Source organism: Panicum virgatum, chromosome 1K (assembly GCF_016808335.1).
Source record: "Panicum virgatum strain AP13 chromosome 1K, P.virgatum_v5, whole genome shotgun sequence".
Classification (NCBI taxonomy): Eukaryota; Viridiplantae; Streptophyta; class Magnoliopsida; order Poales; family Poaceae; genus Panicum; species Panicum virgatum.
Genome location: NC_053136.1, coordinates 4,013,297 through 4,033,967, shown reverse-complemented (window position 1 = coordinate 4,033,967; position 20,671 = coordinate 4,013,297). Strand labels below are relative to the sequence as shown.

The 20,671-nt window shown below is 46.6% G+C and overlaps 2 protein-coding genes across 2 annotated transcripts; both read right to left on the bottom strand.

Annotated features, from left to right (window-relative positions):
• Positions 1–4,454: 4,454 nt before the first annotated feature.
• Positions 4,455–6,096, bottom strand: LOC120651060. The gene is given in 3 exon segments (XM_039928410.1): positions 4,455–5,111; positions 5,871–5,957; positions 5,959–6,096. Coding segments are annotated over 3 exon segments (804 nt in total). The 3' UTR covers positions 4,455–4,532.
• A 173-nt stretch (positions 6,097–6,269) lies between these two features.
• On the bottom strand, positions 6,270–14,665 carry LOC120651053. The gene is made up of 3 exons (XM_039928397.1): positions 14,440–14,665; positions 14,062–14,196; positions 6,270–6,707 (listed from the first exon to the last, which is right to left on the bottom strand). The coding sequence occupies exons 1-3, from the start codon at positions 14,580–14,582 to the stop codon at positions 6,521–6,523; spliced, it is 465 nt and encodes a 154-aa protein (XP_039784331.1). The 5' UTR covers positions 14,583–14,665; the 3' UTR covers positions 6,270–6,520.
• Positions 14,666–20,671: the final 6,006 nt, after the last annotated feature.

Below are 20,671 nucleotides of genomic sequence, written 5' to 3'. Positions count from 1 at the left end.
TAAGGGCATGTGTCCTTACCTATGGTAAAGATTGGGAACAAAGTTTACCCTATGCAGAGTTCTCATACAACAACAGTTACCAGGCGAGTCTAGGCATGTCGCCATTTGAAGCTCTCTATGGGAGAAAGTGCAGAACCCCTCTGATGTGGTCAGAAGTGGGAGAACGTTCATTAGTCAGACCAGCCCTCATAAAGGAAACCGAGGAAAGAGTAGCAGAAATCCGCGAAAAGTTGAAAGCAGCCCAGTCCAGACAGAAGAGCTACGCGGACAAGAAGAGATGAGAAATAAGTTTCAATCCAGGAGATTTTGTCTACCTTAAGGTTTCACCTATTCGAGGGACCCGAAGATTTCAAGTACATGGAAAGTTAGCCCCCCGGTACATTGGACCGTACCAAGTACTAAAGAAAGTCGAAAAGGAGCCTACCGACTTCAACTACCAGAAGGAATGTCAGACATACACCCAGTGTTCTATGTCTCACAACTAAGAAAGTGTTTGAGGGTACACGAAGTAGAACACGTGCCAGTAGAGGCAAAGATTTACAGCCAGATCTGCGATACCAGGAGGTATCGGTCCAAATTCTGGACACGGTCACAAGAAGAACAAGGAACTCAGAAGTACAGATTTGCAGAGTATAATGGAGCTGGCACGGAGTAGAAGAGGCTACGTGGGAACGCGAAGATGCCCTGAAGAAGGAGTTTCCCCATCTCTTTAGGAACCAGCCGAATCTCGAGGACGAGATTCATTTTAAGTGGGGTAGGTTTGTAACATCCCAAAAATTCCTCAAGTTAAATCACGCGTGTCGTGGTTTACAGACCCACAGCCGGGTGGCGGAATGCACTCACCTAATCCTAAGTGTAGGATGTGCTTGGGGGCAGTCAAGGAGTGCTCGATCTAGAGGTGTAAGAACACGATGAACACAGCAGGTTTGGAGTGGTTCGGGCCGCCGGAGCGTAATACCCTACGTCCACTGTGTGTTGTATTGCTTGTGCTCTCAAGAGGTTGAGAATGGGATTGCTTGGAGTGAATCCGAGCTTGTGTTGTGTCTGGCTTCATGTCTGTGTGAACCTGTGTTCTAGCGGGCGTGCTCTCCCTTTTATATGTCTAAGGGGAGCACGTACACTGAGCGGGGCCCCGACAGGTGGGCCCGGTGATGTATTATAAACTACATTTTGGCCTTCAATGTCTCAGATCCAGAGATCTTGTCGTCGGCTTTCGTGCGTATCTTCTGACCAGGGATGGTCTTGAGCTGTCCTGACTAGGACTAGATAACCCCCGAGTACTCACCCTCTGGGCTTAGGCGGGTGTATTCCGCCACCCGGCTGTGGTTTGCCACACCTCGACATTTGGCGCGCTAGGTAGGGGCAGCTTGGCTTTCGCTTGATCATCGGCTCGGCATCACCATGTTTCAGGTGGCGAGTGCCCGGGGGCCAGAACTCGCACGGCAAGAGCCCGCATCAGCAGGATGGCGACAGCGAGTCATGCTCTCCCAACTCGTCATCAAGCAGGTCTGGGGGAAGCACAGCTTCAACAAATCCCAGCTCGCAGCATACCTCACTCATGTGAGGAAGCCCGCTCCGGCGGAAAGCCGACTCCGGTCGCACCAAGCCCGCTCCGGCGGAAAGCCGACTCCGGTCGCACCAAGCCCGCTCCGGCGGAAAGCCGACTCCGGTCGCACCAAGCCCGCTCCGGCGAGAAGCCGACTCCGGTCGCACTAAGCCGACTCTGGTAGCTCTTTCTGATGTTAAGCCGACTCCGGTCGCACCCCCGACTGTACATCTCTGTAAGTCCTACCCTTAGAGGCCCAGCAGGGAATAAAGCCTTTTTCCTTTGTAACTAGGTAGTACTTCCGTGTGGTCCAGTCCGGTGAGCCTCCCCCGTGGAGGGGTCTGGACCACTGCAAACCAGGTTCAGGGAAGCGTACTCACCCTCCGGGGAGGTCCGGAGCCGTGTAGCCGCTTAGCCTGATTCCGTACCCTAAGCCTGCATGCTCTACCTCCCTAGGGCGAGTACCGTAGTACCTAAGATTGGGGGCCCGGAGGTCCGGACAGCTCCGGCCTCATAAACCCGTGTTCTGGCTTACATCGCACATCTCATGTACATCTAGTTATAAAGGAAAAGTTTATTCTTAGTTCGTCTTTAAGGATGTTACATTCCAATTTCAATCTACGCATTCTGTTTGCGCTAACCCCCATGTGGTTTCTTACTCTTGTGCGGTGATTGTGGTCCGAATTGAGTTGGCTAGCTAGTGCCTTAGCTTGAGACCCCTCATGGAAGAGAGGGGTTCGGACCCCTGGGAACCTACAGGTTCAGGGAAGCGCACTCATTCTCCGGGGAGGTCCGGAGCCGTGTAGCCGCTTAGCCTGGTTCCGTACCCTAAGCCTGCACGCACCACCTCCTGTGAATGAGTGCCGTAGTACCTAGGACTGGGAACCTGGAGGTCCGGACTTTCTCTTAACCTAAAGGCCGGCCCCTTGAGCTCCGTTCGCTGAGTCTAGCTGTCTATCTCAAAGGATCACAACCAACAGGATTTGGGACCCATGGGTACGCTACTAAGCATCTACCTTGAGTCATGTGCAGGTCCAAACGTGATGATGCAGTAGGTGACCCAAAGGATGGACGACGCGGGATAAGACCCTTGCGGCGTGCACCGCTGGGCGCCAGAAGCAGCCAAGTTGCTCACAGTAGTGGCCCCACCTGCGGGTTCGTTGCCTCTCCCGAGGCAGGCCCGGGGGCCTCTGTCGGTACCCTGCAACTGGGGTATCCACTCCTACTATGCCAAGACTCGCATAGTTATCCGTAATTATGCCCTAATGAGCTGAGCAGCCGGACCCCTGGGGTCCGACTCCATCTCATCGGACCAACGGTCCCGGACCCGCTTCCCGCTCGGGGACGGGTCCGGTGTCACCACGTGTCCCAGAGGTGGAAATGCTCAGTACCTGTGGCCGCGGACCCGGACCCCCGCAGGTGGGTCCGGGACCTCCACGTGCCATCCGGACTCCCGCAGATGGGTCCGGGACCTCCACGTGCCTATCCGGAGCGCCGTGAGCTCTCGGCTCAGCTAGCTGCTCGGGAGGGGTGCGGAGCCGCCACGTGTCACGCAGGCGCGGGCGCAAGCCTTCCGCTGGAAGCTCCCTCACCCACCCGCATTAAGTGCGAGTGGTTGAGGCGTGCTCTGCTGCCGCTGGGCACGGGGCAGCTTTTGTCAGTCCCCACTGTGGATCGCCAGTTACCGAGGCGGCTCGTCAGTTACCAAGGCAAGCATTAAAGACTCAGCGCCGCGCGCATGGGCGACGAGTCATGATGACCAGCTACTGACTGGAGCAACAGTGCACGCTGCTACAGTGGACTGAGTCAGTAGTTCAGCGCTTCATTTTCTTCTCCTTTTCCTCTCTCATTTTCTTCTCTTCTCCTTTTCCTTTTTCCTTTTCTTCTTTTCTTTTCTCCCTCCTTCTCCTCTCTCCTTCCTTCTCCTCTGCTCCCTGCCCACGCGCGCCCGACCCCCCTGCTCCCACGTGCACCACGCGTCCGGAGGCTCGTCGCGCCACCCATCGTCAAGCACAGCGCCGCCTCATCCGCTCACGCCTGCCTGACCCGTCCCATCGTAATGCACTCGTCGCGCCGCCCGGCATAGCGCCGACGCACGATACTAGCAGAGCTCACACAGCTGCCGCGCGTCAACCCCACTTGTGCCGAGCACCTCCCCAGCTACCGTCTTCCCCGCTACGCGCCACCGCCCCACCTGCTCGCCTCGACACCTGCGCAGCACAGCGCCACCTCCGGTCCCGCCGCCATTAAAGCTCGTCCTCGAGCTCGCCGGCCGGCCGTCGCGCCCCCCCCCCTCCTCCACCGCCTTATTCCGCATATAAATAGGCCCCTCGCGTCGCCTACCACCACCACAAGCCACGCCGCCCTTGCGCCCCTCCTCCCCGGCCTTGCTGCGCCGCCGATCAGAGCCGCCGTGGCCGCCGCCGCCTGCCCTCGTAGCGCCGCCCCCTCGCCGCGACCCGGCCCAAATCGAGGTAGGGAATAGGTTCCTGTCACACCCTGAAACTTTTGGATTTCAGGATGTGATTAAAATTAAAAATAAATCAATGTTTTTCATGTAATTTTAAAATTTTCCCAACATTTCTTATCGTTACAGGGAATTTAGTATAAGGAAAATAATTGGTTGTCTTCTAAATTAAATGAGGTCGTTTTGGTTGTTATGCATTCATGCTGAATTGCATCTATTTTATTGTTTGGGTTCATATGAATTTAAATTCTCCTAATTTAAATTCATATGAATGTGTTTGAGTTGTTTTCAGGAGATGAAAAACATTTTCCTTTTCTCCTAAACCATTTCAGCCCTGGAGGCCCAACCCCTCTCCCTTTTCCTTTCTTTTTCCCGGACCAACTCCCTTTTTCTGGCCCGCTTCGGTTGCTGCCGGTGCCACTACAACCTTGCAAGTCTTGATGGTTGCCTAATCTCTCTTGGCCTCCTCATAACAGAGGTAACTTTTGATATAGAAGTATGGCACCATAAAACCTTATATTAGGCAGGAAACACTACACCTAGTCCTCTAGGCAAAGGTGACCAAGTCACCTTTACTGAAATCAAACCAAGATTAGTCTTTATCTCTTTACTAACACATCCATGTTGGTTCGCCTTGAAGAAACAGCAATGCTCAGATCTGGATGACTCTGAACCTACCTTGAACTTCAAATCCACAGAAGTATGCATCCTTACAGCAACCACAGATCTCTTTAAGCCACATGACTCGCCAATGTCACCATCAAAGAGCTGAATTTGTTCCTGCAACCCGCTCGTAAAACATCCAAGATGCAAATTGAAGCTTCTATACACTTCTGATATGAGAACTTCTATGGTCGCCTCAACTGCATAGAGAAGACGTGATGCACTTATCTCCATTGTGCCATACTCGCCATGAATTCGTCTTGTGAATATTTCCCGGTCCTCAGTGCCAATGTCATCGATGATTGATGCACCATCAATCAGCTGTAGATCATCCTTTTCATGTTTGCCAGTCTTGATCCTCAAGTCATATTCTATTAGAATAGTGCCTATTAATTGCATCCCTCGCTTAGGGCCATTCATGTTGATGAGAGAACCCTACAAAATTATTACTATTTAGAATCTTTTCATATCGAAGTATTAGTTCAAGCAAAATGCTTCCCTATTGATGTTTCACTCATATTTAAAAGGGAATAAGGGATACTTTACAATTGAAGACCAAGATCATTGTTAAATTGGTTTTGTTTTGAATCCCAAATATTCAAAAAAAAAGAAAACCTGTGTCTGATGAATAGAGAAAAGAAAATGTATTTCGTAATGATTCGATATTTATGATATTCACCTCCACATGCATATGATGAACAAGAGAAAATCATTTTTGTGTGGTGTATTAAGTAGCAGCCAAGAGCCGAAAGTATTAGATTTGATTTTCTTTGGTGTAACAGGTGATATGGATCTGTTTTCATCATAAACCATCATTTCACAATCTAAGACTCGGTATATTTATTTGTAGTTTATATACAACCCAAAATTATTTTTCTACTTTCGGACAGATTATTCAGATGGAAGCATCGTTTGGCAGCTGTAACCCAAATATTAACTAAAATCTATGGTACAATAACTGTATGCTATTTCTAGTTATTAGGGAAATCAAGAGTGCAAACAGAACCTACTTTTCTATTAAATGGTCCAAGAGCATAATTAATACAACATTCACGCTCTTTGCCAACTTTAGTGGTTTAAAAGAGATTAAGTTAATGTAGCATGATCAGTTCTGTGCCATGTGGTGTGTTTGGTCTTATATTCTGAAAAGATATAGCAATTTAAAAAACTTTACAAATGATCACAGATGTTCACCTGCTCCACAATGATGGGATCATCCCTACTGAAATTGATGACATGATTAAGCAATGGATCCAGACGATCTCACGCTGCTATATATCCTATACAACTCTACCAAGCCACCGTCCACATGAACTTTATGCAACTTTAGTGAGAAAATCTGCAACATCGGGCGAGGTGGATGCCACATGCAAGTTCCATCAACACGGAGGACGCAATCAGCAGGATCTGATAACATCATTGCCACCAACCGAGCTTCATAAACAAATTACGAGTTATATTGTAACCAGAAAAGGTGACCAGAGTTTTTATGTGGTTATTCCTAGTCATCCAACCAAACAAAAGGTGGATGGTACCATCCCATCTCACCTTGTCCCTAGACCAAACTCATGTTGAATAGATATCGACCAATTTCGCACGCTGCAATATAGTTAGGGCGTGATGGTTTAGATGTCTCCTACTTCTGCAAACATCTAACAATGCAACTCCTAAGTAGCAACTGACAAGTGACAAGATTTCCATTTATCTTTGCAAAGCGCTGGCATTCAACCAGTAAAAATAAACAAAATTAAGAAGAACTAACCTCAAGGTTTCTGCAAAGAATATATAAGTTAATGCTGCCTGCAAAATATACTAAAAAACTAAAATGGGAGAAGAGATATTGATCACTTACTCTCGTTACGGTTTGCAGTACCAAATTCTTCTTTCCAGCTATCCGTGCCCCTGTATATAGAGCCATCACGGTGCCTGCTCCTTGGAAACCTATACAGAGGGAATATACCGTCGACAGGGAAATGAGGTATCTGTGCTGACCAGCCCTCTTCACCATCACTGTCTAGTTTAGTATCAGAGTGTTGGTGATATGCCCAAGAGCCCATCATCACAATACGGTTTAAAGGCCCAAGAGGATATTGATCCAAGAGGGATTAGGGTTACTAATGGGCCTATGAGATAGAAGCCCATTAGTACGCCCTATATATACGAGGGAGGGGCTAAGGGGGCGACCCCCCCGGTGAGCCGCGCCACCTCCTAGCTGCCGCCCCTCCCTCTCTCTCTCTCGGCCGCCGCCCATGCCGTGCGTGCGGTGCTAGCACACCGACGCCCGGCGTTTCATCCCCGTACGTGTGGACTCCGTGGAGGCGCTGCTGCGACTGTTGCGCTGATCGGCTGCCGGGATCAAGTACGAGGAGCTCGGTTCGTTGGACGTGATCGACTACTTCCTCTACATCGACGCGCGACTTCTTCCGCTGCGCTGCGCGTCTAGTGGTAACGATCTATGATCTTCTACTCGCAAGTATCTTGGGTATATGCGGTAGTGATGCTAGCGTAGCCTACCCGTTTCCCAACAGTGGTACCAGAGCCATCTTGCGTAGTTTTTGGTCTGGATCTTTTGCATATAGGTGATATGTTGTTGTAGTAGATTGGATCTATTACTTTTGCACGGTTTGATTAGATCAATTGGTCATAAGGGGTTAAAACTGGAGCGAGTTGATTGCGCGGCATGTGACAAAAGATTAGTTTGTGTTCTTTCTCTGTTATGCATACGACATGTCCCTACCGGCTGGAATCACCATCGGGACTAACTGTGTGCATAGTCAGCAGATTGAACCAACAGATCGAGGTCATGTGTAGATGCAGTCTTCTCAAGTGCAAAGTTTGCACGGTCAATGTGATTGACCTAGTGAAAATTGAGGCATTATGAATGGCTCGGATTTGAGGTGATGCGATCACTCTGATGAGATTTTCATAGGGATTCCATAGATGCGATCTGTGTAATCCCCCCTCGACCCCCCGCCCGCTGACCGGCCAGCGGGACCGCCGTTGCTTTCTCGCTGTAGCGGCTTCCCAAGCGCTACTTTGGTAGAACACGTCGTACGCCTAACTTGTTTTTGCAGGGTGTAATGTGAATGGTATGGCCTCAATGTCATGTGATGATGTATGTGATGATTTGTGCGGCCTGCATGTCGCAAGTTAACACAACCGGGTTGAGGTTGCACCATTATTGTATAATGACCTGCGTGTCGACTTGTGATGTTTGAATCCTCATGTAATTATTTCACTAGCTATTAGATGTAGTGGCTTAGTATCTTTTCATGGAGGCTTCAATCACGATGGCGATGATGATCACCACAAGACAGGACGGATGGCAATGGAGGTCACCTTGGAGCCATGGCGATGGAGCCCATTGTGATGCAAGAGGCCATACTATTCACAATATAATATGATTATATGCCTGTGATGTTTATTTTCCTGTCATACTATTCTTTCATGCTTTTACATATGGTGGATGCTTTAATCATGATAGAATAGCTTCCCTCGGAAAAGGTTGAGTTTTTTATGCCTTTTACCAATGGCTGCACCTATAAATTTTGATCGTTGTGTGGTAGGTTTACCAAAGTAGAGTACCCTCAGCTATCACTTTTGTATAGGGTGGATGTCGGACATTCACAAGCATAGTATTGGTTTACTCAACAAAGCTATCAAAACAGTTTTGGGCTTTAAGGCATAGGGTTGGGGCCGGGGCATTGGATGCCACCCAACAAACAAGAGTCGCATAGAGATGTGATTAGTAATTTGTTGCTTACCTGTATCACTACTTTTCTAGCCGTGATGCTAAAGCTCACTAGGATTTTAGTGATTATGGATCTTGAACCACTATATGTCATTAGAGGGAAGATGACTTTGATATAGTAGGTTGTCTTTTGTTAAATCAGTTAATGAAAGTCTTTTACATAAACTTAGTGCTGAAATCTTGCTTTACTTTAATGTTGTAGATCATGTCTACCAGTAATAATTCTGCTTTCAATTTGCGTTCTGTTCTTGAGAAAAAAAAGTTGAATGGAACAAACTTTATTGATTGGTACCGCAACCTGAGAATTATTCTCAGGCAAGAGAAAAAGGAGTATGTTCTTGAGCAGCCATATCCTGATGATCTCCCTGACAATGCAACTGCTGCTGATCGTAGAGCTTATGAGAAGCACTGCAATGACTCACTTGATGTCAGCTGTCTGATGCTCGCCACCATGTCCCCTGATCTGCAGAAGCAGTATGAGCATGCGGATGCTCATACCATGATCGAGGGGCTGCGTGGGATGTTTCAGAACCAAGCCAGGACTGAGAGGTTCAATATCTCAAAGTCCTTGTTTGCGTGCAAGCTGGCAGAAGGTAGCCCTGTCAGTCCTCATGTGATCAAAATGATTGGTTATATTGAGACTTTGGACAGACTTGGTTCTGAACTTCACCAAGACTTGGCTACTGATGTTATTCTCCAGTCGCTCCCGGCGAGCTATGAGCCTTTTATCATGAACTTTCAGATGAATGGCTTGGATAAAACATTGAGTGAGTTGCATGGGATGCTAAAGACAGCAGATGAGAGCATTAAGAAGAATCCCAATCATGTGATGATGATTTCGAAGGGGAACAAAAAGAGGAAGCGTTGGACGCCTCCTAATCCCAAAGGTAAAGGCAAAGAAAAGAGTTCTGGTGGTGAGTCCTCGGGCTCTAAGCTAAAGCCAGCACCTAAGGCCAAATCTGGCCCTACTTCTGAGGATGAATGCTTCCACTGTCATGAAAAGGGACATTGGTCTAGGAACTGCAAGAAGTACTTGGAAGAAAAGAAGAAGAAGAAGGGAAGTGAGACTTCCACTTCAGGTATAAATGTTATAGAAATAAATATTGCATTATCTTCTAGTGAATCATGGGTATTTGATACTGGATCGATAATTCACACTTGCAAATCGTTGCAGGGTCTAAGTGAGACTAGAAGATTTGCAAGAGGCGAGTTGGACGTTCGTGTCGGCAACGGCGCAAAGGTTGCGGTGTTGGCAGTCGGCACCTACCACTTGTCTCTACCCTCCGGATTAGTTTTGGAATTAAATAATTGTTATTGCATTCCAGCTTTGAGCAAGAACATTATTTCTTCTTCATGTTTGGAAGAAGTTGGTGATTTTAAGATTGTAATAGAGAACAAACGTTGTTCTATTTTTTGCAATGGTATTTTTTATGCTCATTGTCCATTGGTGAATGGATTATATGTTCTTGATCTTGAGGATAAATCTGTCTGTAACATTAATACTAAGAGGCTTAGACCAAATGATTTGAATCCCACTTTTATTTGGCATTGTCACTTAGGTCATATAAATGAGAAGCGCATTGAACAACTCCATAAAGATGGATTGTTAAGCTCATTTGATTTTGAATCATTTGACACATGTGAGTCTTGTTTGCTTGGAAAGATGACCAAAGCGCCTTTCGCTGATCATAGTGAAAGGGCGAGTGACTTGTTGGGACTTGTACATACCGATGTATGTGGACCAATGAGCTCAATAGCCAGAGGTGGTTTTCAGTACTTCATTACTTTCACTGATGACTTTAGTAGATATGGCTATATCTACTTAATGAGGCACAAGTCTGAATCGTTTGAAAAGTTCAAAGAATTTCATAATGAAGTACAAAATCAATTAGGCAAGACAATTAAATTTCTGCGATCTGATCATGGAGGAGAATATTTGAGCCTTGAATTTGGTGATCATTTGAAGCAATGTGGAATTATTCCGCAGCTAACTCCGCCCGTAACGCCTCAATGGAATGGGGTATCCGAACGGAGGAACCGAACCTTGTTGGACATGGTTAGGTCCATGATGAGCCAAGCTGATCTTCCATTGTCATTTTGGGGTTATGCTCTTGAAACTGCTGCGTTCACACTGAATAGGGTTCCAAGTAAGTCTGTTGAGAAAACACCATATGAGATATGGACTGGGAAGCGTCCCGGATTATCTTTTCTCAAAGTTTGGGGATGTGAGGCTTATGTCAAACGTTTGATGTCAGATAAGCTCACTCCAAAGTCAGACAAATGCTTCTTTGTGGGGTATCCTAGGGAAACCAAAGGATATTATTTTTACAATAAGGCGGAAGGCAAAGTGTTTGTCGCTCGTAATGGTGTTTTCTTAGAAAAGGAGTTTCTCTCAAAAGGATTTAGTGGGAGCAAGGTGCAACTTGAAGAAATTCAGGAAACACCCGAAACTATTTCAGCAACCACTGAACATACACGGAATGTGCAAGATGTTGCATAACCCGTAGTTGAGGCACCAGCCCCACGAAGGTCTATAAGGGTACGTCGCGCTACTGACAAGCTCAACCTCCTTATTACGGAGGAGCGCCACGTATTATTGATGGAAAATGATGAGCCCTTGACCTACAAAGAAGCAATGATGGGACCCGACTCCGACAAATGGCTTGAAGCCATGGAATCCGAGTTAAAATCCATGCATGATAATCAAGTTTGGAACTTGGTCGATCAAATTGACAGTGTGAGACCTGTCGACTGTAAGTGGATTTTTAAGAAAAAATTAGACATGGATGGAAATGTTCACATCTATAAGGCACGATTGGTGGCGAAAGGTTTCCGACAAATCCAAGGTGTTGACTATGAGGAAACCTTTTCGCCCGTCGCAATGCTAAAGTCTGTTCGGATTCTCCTAGCAATTGCCGCATATTATGACTATGAGATATGGCAAATGGATGTCAAAACCGCTTTCCTTAATGGACATCTAAGTGAGGATGTGTATATGATACAGCCTGAAGGTTTTGTCGATCCTAAAAATGCTGGGAAAATATGTAAGCTTCAGAGGTCCATCTATGGATTGAAGCAAGCATCTCGGAGTTGGAATATTCATTTTGATGAAGTAGTTAAAGGGTTTGGCTTCATCAAGAATGAAGATGAGCCTTGTGTTTACAAAAAGGCTAGTGGGAGCGCACTTGTGTTTCTGGTCCTATATGTGGATGACATATTACTGATCGGAAATGATATTCCAATGCTTGAAGCCGTTAAAACCTCATTGAAAAAGAGTTTTTCGATGAAGGATTTAGGAGAGGCGGCTTATATTCTGGGTATTAGGATCTATAGAGATAGATCAAAAAGGCTAATTGGATTAAGCCAAGACACGTACATTGACAAGATATTGAATCAGTTCAATATGCAAGATTCCAAGAAAGGTTTCTTGCCAATGTCACATGGCATTACTCTAAGCAAGAGTCAGTGTGCTACGACACCTGATGAGCAAAAGAGGATGAGTACGATTCCTTATGCTTCAGCCATAGGGTCGATCATGTATGCTATGCTTTGCACGCGCCCAGATGTTTCCTTTGCTCTAAGTATTACGAGCAGGTATCAGTCAGATTTTGGTGAAGCTCACTGGACAATTGTAAAGAGTATCCTTAAGTACTTGAGAAGAACTAAGGATATGTTCCTAATATTTGGAGGCGAAGATGAGCTCCTTGTAAAGGGTTACACCGATGCTAGTTTTCAAACAGACAAAGATGACTCCAAATCGCAATCCGGTTTTGTTTTCTGCCTCAATGGTGGGGCAGTGAGCTGGAAGAGTTCCAAGCAAGATACGGTGGCTGATTTGACGACAGAGGCCGAGTATATTGCAGCTTCCGAAGCTGCAAAAGAAGCTGTTTGGATCAGAAAGTTTGTTTCTGACTTGGGTGTTGTTCCTAGTGCGTCCAGTCCAGTGGACCTCTATTGTGATAATAGTGGTGCCGTTGCACTAGCAAAGGAGCCTAGAACAACTAAGAAGTCCAGACATATACTGCGGAAGTATCACCTCATCCGTAACTTTGTTGAGAGAGGTGATGTGAAGGTTTGCAAGGTGCACACGGATTCAAACGTTGCTGATCCGTTGACGAAGCCTCTCCCACAATCAAAGCATGAGGCGCACATGAGATCTATGGGTATTAGATACTTACATCAGTGATTCTAGTGTGCGTGGGAGATTTTTGTGTCATGAGTATGTTTATGTAATGATAAATAATTGTTATTTGTTCCATGGATGATTATTTTTACATTGATTATCAAGTATGTGACTTGTTCGTGAAACTCTTTGTTGACAATGATATGATTCTAAATTATCCCTAGTTTATGTCGTTGTGTGGGACAACAACGACGTTGAGACTAGCACATGCATTAATTGATGATCATGTTTCACGGATCATGGATATGGAGATATCAGATTAATGATGTGGACACATGTTGGTGAACATGGTGTTGGATTGACCCACTCCAAGAAAATGTTGGGATTGTTATTTTGTATGTGCCATCAGTTGTTCTTGAGTGTTATACCTACTAGATCCTTAGACCTGAGATCGTCATTGTTTCTCACTGTGTGTAGTGGTGCATCTTGGGGCTGCTAAACGCTACTCCATGACTGGGTAGTTACAAAAGTAGCTTACAGGTGTGTCATGAAACATGGAATGGGATGTGAGCAGATCAAGATGGAATTTGCCCCTCCTAGATAACAGGAGAGATATCTCTGGGCCCCTCGAGATAGTTGGATTTGAAAGTGCATGGCCATGCCAAAGTGATTAAAGAGTTAATCATGATGACTAAAGGTTAGTTATGAATGGAATCCACTATTAGATCGAGAGAATGATCGAGCTATCACAAAGGTGGCACGCATCTCGCTTTGAGCTTGACTGGTATCGTGTGGCAAAGGGATCGGTGTATGAGTATATCTAAGGTTCGGCCGATATGATCTTTATGTGTATTTGTGAGTCACTATGCCCTGCTAGGTGCCGCTATTGACTTGTGATTCGGAAATGATTTCCGATCACGACCACCTACACATGAACCTAACGGGCCACACACTTAAGGGGTTTGGAATGTTGGAAAGATTGCCTGTATGATTGTCTCTAGTGCAAGTGGGAGATTGTTGGTGATATGCCCAAGAGCCCATCATCACAATACGGTTTAAAGGCCCAAGAGGATATTGATCCAAGAGGGATTAGGGTTACTAATGGGCCTATGAGATAGAAGCACATTAGTACGCCCTATATATACGAGGGAGGGGCTAGGGGGGTGACCCCCCGGTGAGCCGCGCCACCTCCTAGTCGCCGCCCCTCTCTCTCTCTCGGCCGCCGCCCATGCCGTGCGTGCGGTGCTAGCACACCGACGCCCGGCGTTTCATCCCCGTACGTGTGGACTCCGTGGAGGCGCTGCTACGACTGCTGCGCTGATCGGCTGCCGGGATCAAGTACGAGGAGCTCGGTTCGTGGGACGTGATCGACTACTTCCTCTACATCGACGCGCGACTTCTTCCGCTGCGCTGCGCGTCTAGTGGTAACGATCTATGATCTTCTACTCGCAAGTATCTTGGGTATATGCGGTAGTGATGCTAGCGTAGCCTACCCGTTTCCCAACACAGAGATGTCGAGAGTTCCCTCAGTTCTATCACATTTGCCGTCGTTGGCAGAAGGGGAGAGGAGGCATCTGCCCTGTTCATCCAACTCTTCCCCTTTCTGTACAATGCCGCTCGCCATGTTCCGATGTCCATGTGGAGATCTGTCAAGAAGAATATTTGTGTCAGGATTGAAATCGTAATGTAATATATGTGCAAGCCTGAAAATCGATGTATTGTTTTTTTCTGCCTTTTCCCCTCTGCTTTTATGCTTTGGGATTCATGTGGGGAGTGATTTTCTCCCAATTCTTGTCTTAAAAATCAACACAAGAATGGTGAATAAAATCCCCCAAACTTGGTCGCATTCCAGATCCCAAACCACCGCAGAAAACAAGAAGAAAACACACCGGGAAACACGACGTCCAGGTGGATTAGGAGCCGCCATGAGTGGGAAGACTCGCCGTGCAGAAGCCGCTCGCCACCAGCGAGGCGGCGCGGTGGCCACGAAGGAGAGGAGAGGTCGAACCGCCGGAGAGGAGAGGCGGTGCATTATTGGCGGCGGCGCTACGGCCGGCGTCGGAGGAGAGGAAGAAGTGAAGAACCGGGCGTGGGAGGGTTCACAGCTTAAAAAACATTCGTAGCAACGTCTCGATTTCTCTGTGGAGTGTGCACTAAAAAATCACCCGTTCCTACAGGGGTGAGTGCTGTAGAAACAACCGCCCCTAAATATAGCATTTGTAGGGATTTTTAGAGACGGCTCAACCCCCACCTGCCCCTACAAACCGCACGCATTTTCAGGGGCGGCTGAGGGGATGAGCCGCACCTACAAATAATTTTTCAATTTATTCGAAAATTTTATTTATTTCAAATGGGGATGCAAAATACTTCAAAACAACGTGTAATTTTACCATAAGCATGTATTGTCATGTAGAATTGTAAAAAAATATGAAAAATACAATTCAACATGTTTAGTGTTAAAGAGTGTTGAAAACACAAAATTAGCCTTAAGTTGTATGACATAGTAGTGTGACATAGGTATACATTATTGTTTGAAAATATTTATTCATTATATGCTCTGAAATATGATTTTGATATTTTTCTTATGTTACACATATTTTATTTTTCCTATGGTGAAAATTTTACAATTTTATCATGTGTTTTACTTTTTCTGCATTAATCTATTTTTCTGAATAATTTGCAAAAATATTTGTTGGGGCGGGCCGGGTCGCCACCCTCCCCTACAAATCGGTTTGTTGGGACGGGCCGGGTCGCCACTTGCCTCTACAAACCGCCCCTATATATGCCCGCCGCAGCCGCACCTCCTCTTCGCAGCTGCCACCTCCTCCTCGTCCTCCTCCTTGCCGCCGCCGCAGCCGCCACCTCCTCCTCCTTCTCCTCCTCCGCGCGCCCTCCTCCTCGCCGCCACAACCGCCACCTCCTCCTCCGCGCCACCTCCCCCTCCACTCCCTTCTCCTTTCCTCCTCCACCTCGTAGTCGCCGCCTTCTTCTCCTCCTCCTCCTCCTCCTCCTCGCCGCCGCCGCAGCCACTACCTCCTCCTCCTCCTCGCCGCCACCGCAGCCACCACCTCCTTCTCCTCCTCCGCGCCCTCTTCTTCGCCACCGCAGCCGCCACCTCCTCCTCTACTCCCTCCTCCTTTCCTCCTCCTCCTCGCAGTCGCCACCACCACCTCCTCCTCCTCCTCGCCGCCGCCGCCGCCACCGCCGCCACCTCCTCCTCGCCGACGTCGAGATCCACCGCCGCCTCCTCCACCGACGCCCGGATCCGCCGCCGACGCCCGGATCTGCCGACGCCCGAATCTGCCGCCGCCCCGACCTCCGCCGCCGCAACACCTGGAGCTCGCCGAGGAGAAGGACCCACACCGTTGACGCCGCCGCCAGCTCTCCTCGGCCACGACTCGTCACAGCGCCCGTCCTCGTTCCTCTCCAAGCCACACGGTAGGTGCCATGCCTTCCCCTACGGTTAGAGTTAGGGTTAGGGTTAGGGTTAGAACCTGTACGGTTAGGGTTAGTCTTAGGGTAAGGTAATAGGGTTAGAACTTTTTCCATTTGAATGAGAATGAGAGTATATGAATTAGTGAATTTTTGTTACACTATGAATTTAATTATTCATATTTACTCAATGTGAACCTGTACTGTTAGATGTTCCGCGGTGGCGGTTGTGGTAGGGGTCGTGGTAGTGGTCGTACGCTTATGGACGATTTTGTGTCTCAGCAGCAAGGCATACACTTCCACCAAGATGTTGACTTGCCACTGGGTGATCGAACGTGCGGATCAATTCCAAATGTTGTAAGTTTCAATTATTAGTTTCATATACTTTTGCTCACATACAATGCAGCTTCAAATAATTCTAAATTTGATCACATACAATGTAGCTTATCAACCTTGTTAAATGGCTTCAAGATGTTGTTGAAGGTTTGGGTGGTACTACTTTTATGGCTCGACAAGAGCTTGTTCGGCAACCAGATATCAAAAGGGTACATATTTCTTTTCAAATACCTGTTCGACATATAGAGTGGTCCTCGATGGTAGCAGGAGAGGATCCATCCTCCTCGATGATGTGGCAGAACCGCCTAAATTATCCCGGCTCAAGTGCGTAAACCATCACCATAAAGGCAACATTAGCTTAAACGCACTTCAAACGGAACAATTTTTGGTCTGTCGGGTAACGTCCCGATACAACCACCGATTCTCGGATCGAACAAGCATACCCCGCACGAAGGTGAGTCCAGAGATATTACAACCACAATTTTACAACACAGGCATATTAAAGATTACAAACCAGTTCAAAAGATTATTACAAAACCAACTTAAGTAAAACAGTTATACAAAACATAAGAGTAAGTTCAGAGTTTAAACAGCGGAAGATAAAACACGACGGCTACAACACGTCGCAAAAAGGATACCAGGCTAGCCCAGGCATGGTATCACTCGTCATAGTCATTGCCGGTCGAAGACGTATCCCACTCTACGGACCAGCCAGGAGGCAACGAGCAAGGATAGGTCAAGCTAGCGATCTGATCCTCAAAACTCATACCTGAAAAAGGGGGTTTCAACAGCAAGGCTGAGTATTCTAATACTCAGCAAGACTTAACCGTCAACGGGTATAAGTAGCCTACCTTAGCTAGACTATGCAAGGCTTTGTAAGGCTCTGGTTTTCCTTTGCTGAAAAGCAATAAAGAGTAGGTCCTTACTTTCAAGTTTTAGCTTCAATATTCTAGTTGATTAACCATTCTATGTAAGCATTTACTAACCAAACATGGTGGAACTTCTAAACAAACATCAAGATTAATAAGAATATTGTTGCTCTTATTACTCTGTGTGGCAAAGAGATCAAGCAGTCTCATTTCATCGTGAGAGGCGGACGATTCTGAATCGAAATTCAACCTTGCAAGGAAAACCCAACACACACGTTTGGAATACCGTCGGGTCATTTCCAAACAACCGTTTGCCTTTCTTTCCGGCTCGTGGATAGGAACACTCTCCCCGACTACAGGGCTCCAAGGTCCACCCGTGCCCGGTCCACCCTTGTCCCTAGAAGTCGTAGTGTTGCGCAACATAAAATAAACCTATCTCTAAGAGAGAGTGTCAGGTATATCCACTCCCCGGTCCAATCGGTTACTAGGCTTACCGCGTACCATATTTACGGCATGTGGCTAGTACGTTCAAAAACTTAACCAACACTACCACACACCACGACCTTAGCAAGTTCATCAACACAGACGGGGTCTCACATAGGACATGATATCGAACACAACCCCGTCCGTCGTCCTTATATTGATAACAGAAAGTAAACAAGCAATTCCTATAAAGCTCGCGAGTGACAGGCAATCACTCGACTTTTACCGTTCCTATAAGCTTAGCAATTACTCGAACTCAAGTCTAGTGTTCAGTACATTGGTTCCTAGGATCATGCATCTAGGTTTTCAATTCAACTCCTATGAACTGTAAATGCACAAGTAAAATAATACAGTAAATGATATTAATTTGAAGTATAGGTTATGTCCGGGGCTTGCCTTCTCGGTAGTTGCTAACTATTTCAGCGCTAGGCTCTTCCGAACTTTGGTTCGGGGCTTCAGTTAGTTCCGCAGTGTTCACTTGAGCTTCGAGATCACCTCCGTCAGACTCCGGAATCAACTCGTACGTCCCGTCTGACAAAGTAGTCGTATCTATATGTAATGCAAGAACAACATTATAAACAAACATGGGCAATCGTTTATAGAGTAGTTAAATAACAAATTTAACTACACAAGGCATCATGATCAACAGCACAAAAGAAGTTGACTAACTTCATAAACAAGTGGGGGTGATTTCCTATACAATTAAGTCATGGTTTACAAATAAATCAACAACTCAGAGTACAAATAGAAATAAATTACACCAAAATTACACTAAACAGAACATAAACATACTAAGCTATCCTGCAAAAATCATATGAATACATGTAACCATTTAATCACAATAAATCATTTATGCAGGCAACACCTAGTACAAGCCTGAATTATACAGATCAAAATAGATCAAAACAGAAGCTCAAAATTTAACAGGAGATCTACACAGGGACGATCTAGCTACTGTGAATTTTTCATGATTTTATATACACGGAATTAATTCAGATAAATTAAACAAAACAGACACCAGTTTAACAAGATTCAATTTTAACTCCTATTCTAGCCATGAACTGAAGCTTAAACTTCCTGGACAAGCTAATCTACTCAAAAAGAACATGCCAAAATAAAATCATGATTTATTACAAACAGAAACTATTTACCATAAATAAAGTGTACTAAACAAAGATTAAAACAAATAAATAGCTACACAAGGGAACTGACCATGAAATTTTTATAGCAAAGCTAGTGTTACATGAGTAAACTACCACCAAAAATTTCATAGCAATAACAGCTTTCAAGCATCAGATAAGAAAAAGACTAAACATCTAGTATTTATTTATCTAGTGACACAAAACCATTTATACAGCAAAAACTGGCAACTAAAGCCTAACATATTATGGTTCTACTGCATAGAGCTCTCCAAAAGGATTCCAAAACATCAAGATTTGCTATTTTACGAATTTTCTATGAATTGATCTAGAATTTCAAAGTTCACTGAAAAAAAAACAAAGCAGTCCTTAGTGCACTATTCACATGAGTCTAGGTCTATTCAAATAACACCCTGAAGTTTTGTTTCTTCCACCCCGAGGTCCCTGGGCCGGGTCAGAGAGAGGGGGCGGCGGTTGACCGGCGATTTCCCGGCGAGGGGCTCACCGGCGGCGAGAGTGGAGGGGTGCGTGAGCTTCACGGGTGCAAGGCGCACCACTGGGTGGCCTAGGGTCGCGGGGAGAGGCTCGGAAGCGGCGGCTCGGCGGAGCAGGGCGGGTCGGCGGCGGAGGCGAGCAACGGCGAGGGTGCTCCGGTGAGGTTTGGGCGAGGGGAAGTGGCCTGGGAGCTGCGCGAGGTCGAGGCGGTGCTAAGGGTGGGGGCTGTAGGGGTGGAGCGGGTCTGGGGTGGCGGCTCCGCGGCGGGGTGGAGCTCACCGGGGTTCAAGCAGGGCGGCGGCGGCGTTCTGCGGCGTGGGAGCGATGAGAGAGCGAAGGGAAGCACGAAATCGAGTTCTGGGGCTCTTGTAGTGCTCGGGAGCTCGCTAGAATAGAGCGGCGGGCTCTGCAGGGGACGCTCCACGGCGGCGTCGCGGTGGCGGCCGTCGGGGAGGTTCTGGGCGCGGCGGGGGTGCGTGGCGAGGGGTGGAGGCTCCAGCGCGAGGCAACAGGAGGGGGAGGAGCTCGCCGGCGACGCGTGGAAGCCAGCGCATGGCGAAGTAATGGCCGGGAAAGCCGGGAAGGCGCTCCACGGCGGCGCTGTCGGTGGCCGGCGGCGAGAAGCAGAGCAGGGAGGGGAGATGGTCATAAGGGCGATTTTGCAATTTCCAAAAGTTCCAGGGACTAAATTGTAAACCAGTGATAACTTTTAAACCAAAGCTCAAATGGAAAAGTGCCCAACATGAAAGTTGTTCAAAATTTCAAGATCTACAACTTTGATGTTGTGCAAAAATTTATTTGGCCGAAGCTTCAAGAGCTAAAATTAAAATTGTTGAAGGGATTTTGAATTCCAGGAAATTTGTCTTTTTCAAAGCAATTTCACTTCAAATGTAGACCTTCAAGCAAAATTTGATGCCATGCAATAAATGCACTGAAATTTTGCACAAACACCCTCCATAAAAGCTATAAACACAAATAACTTTATAAAGGACCTTACATAAAATCATAATTACACATATAACCTTTCATAATTACAAAAAGATCCTTTTCACTTAAATCGAGCACATAATGTATAGCAAACCCACACAATTACTGTGCAGGCACCTAATTAAAATATTGTGTAAACACCCGGGGTGTTACAGATGATACCCATGGTTTCAATTGCCGCAGTGGGTGGAGAGGCACCCATTTGGACAACTTATGAGAAGCTAGCGGTGGAGGCATGCCTAGAGCAGCTTAAGAATCATGGGTACTTTTTGCCCGACTTTTCATATTTTCGAGTTAAACAGCTACAGGCAAGAGAATCCAATGTTATTCTGACTACAGAGAGGTTTTGTCGTCTTAATCAACAAGACAGAGTATGAGAT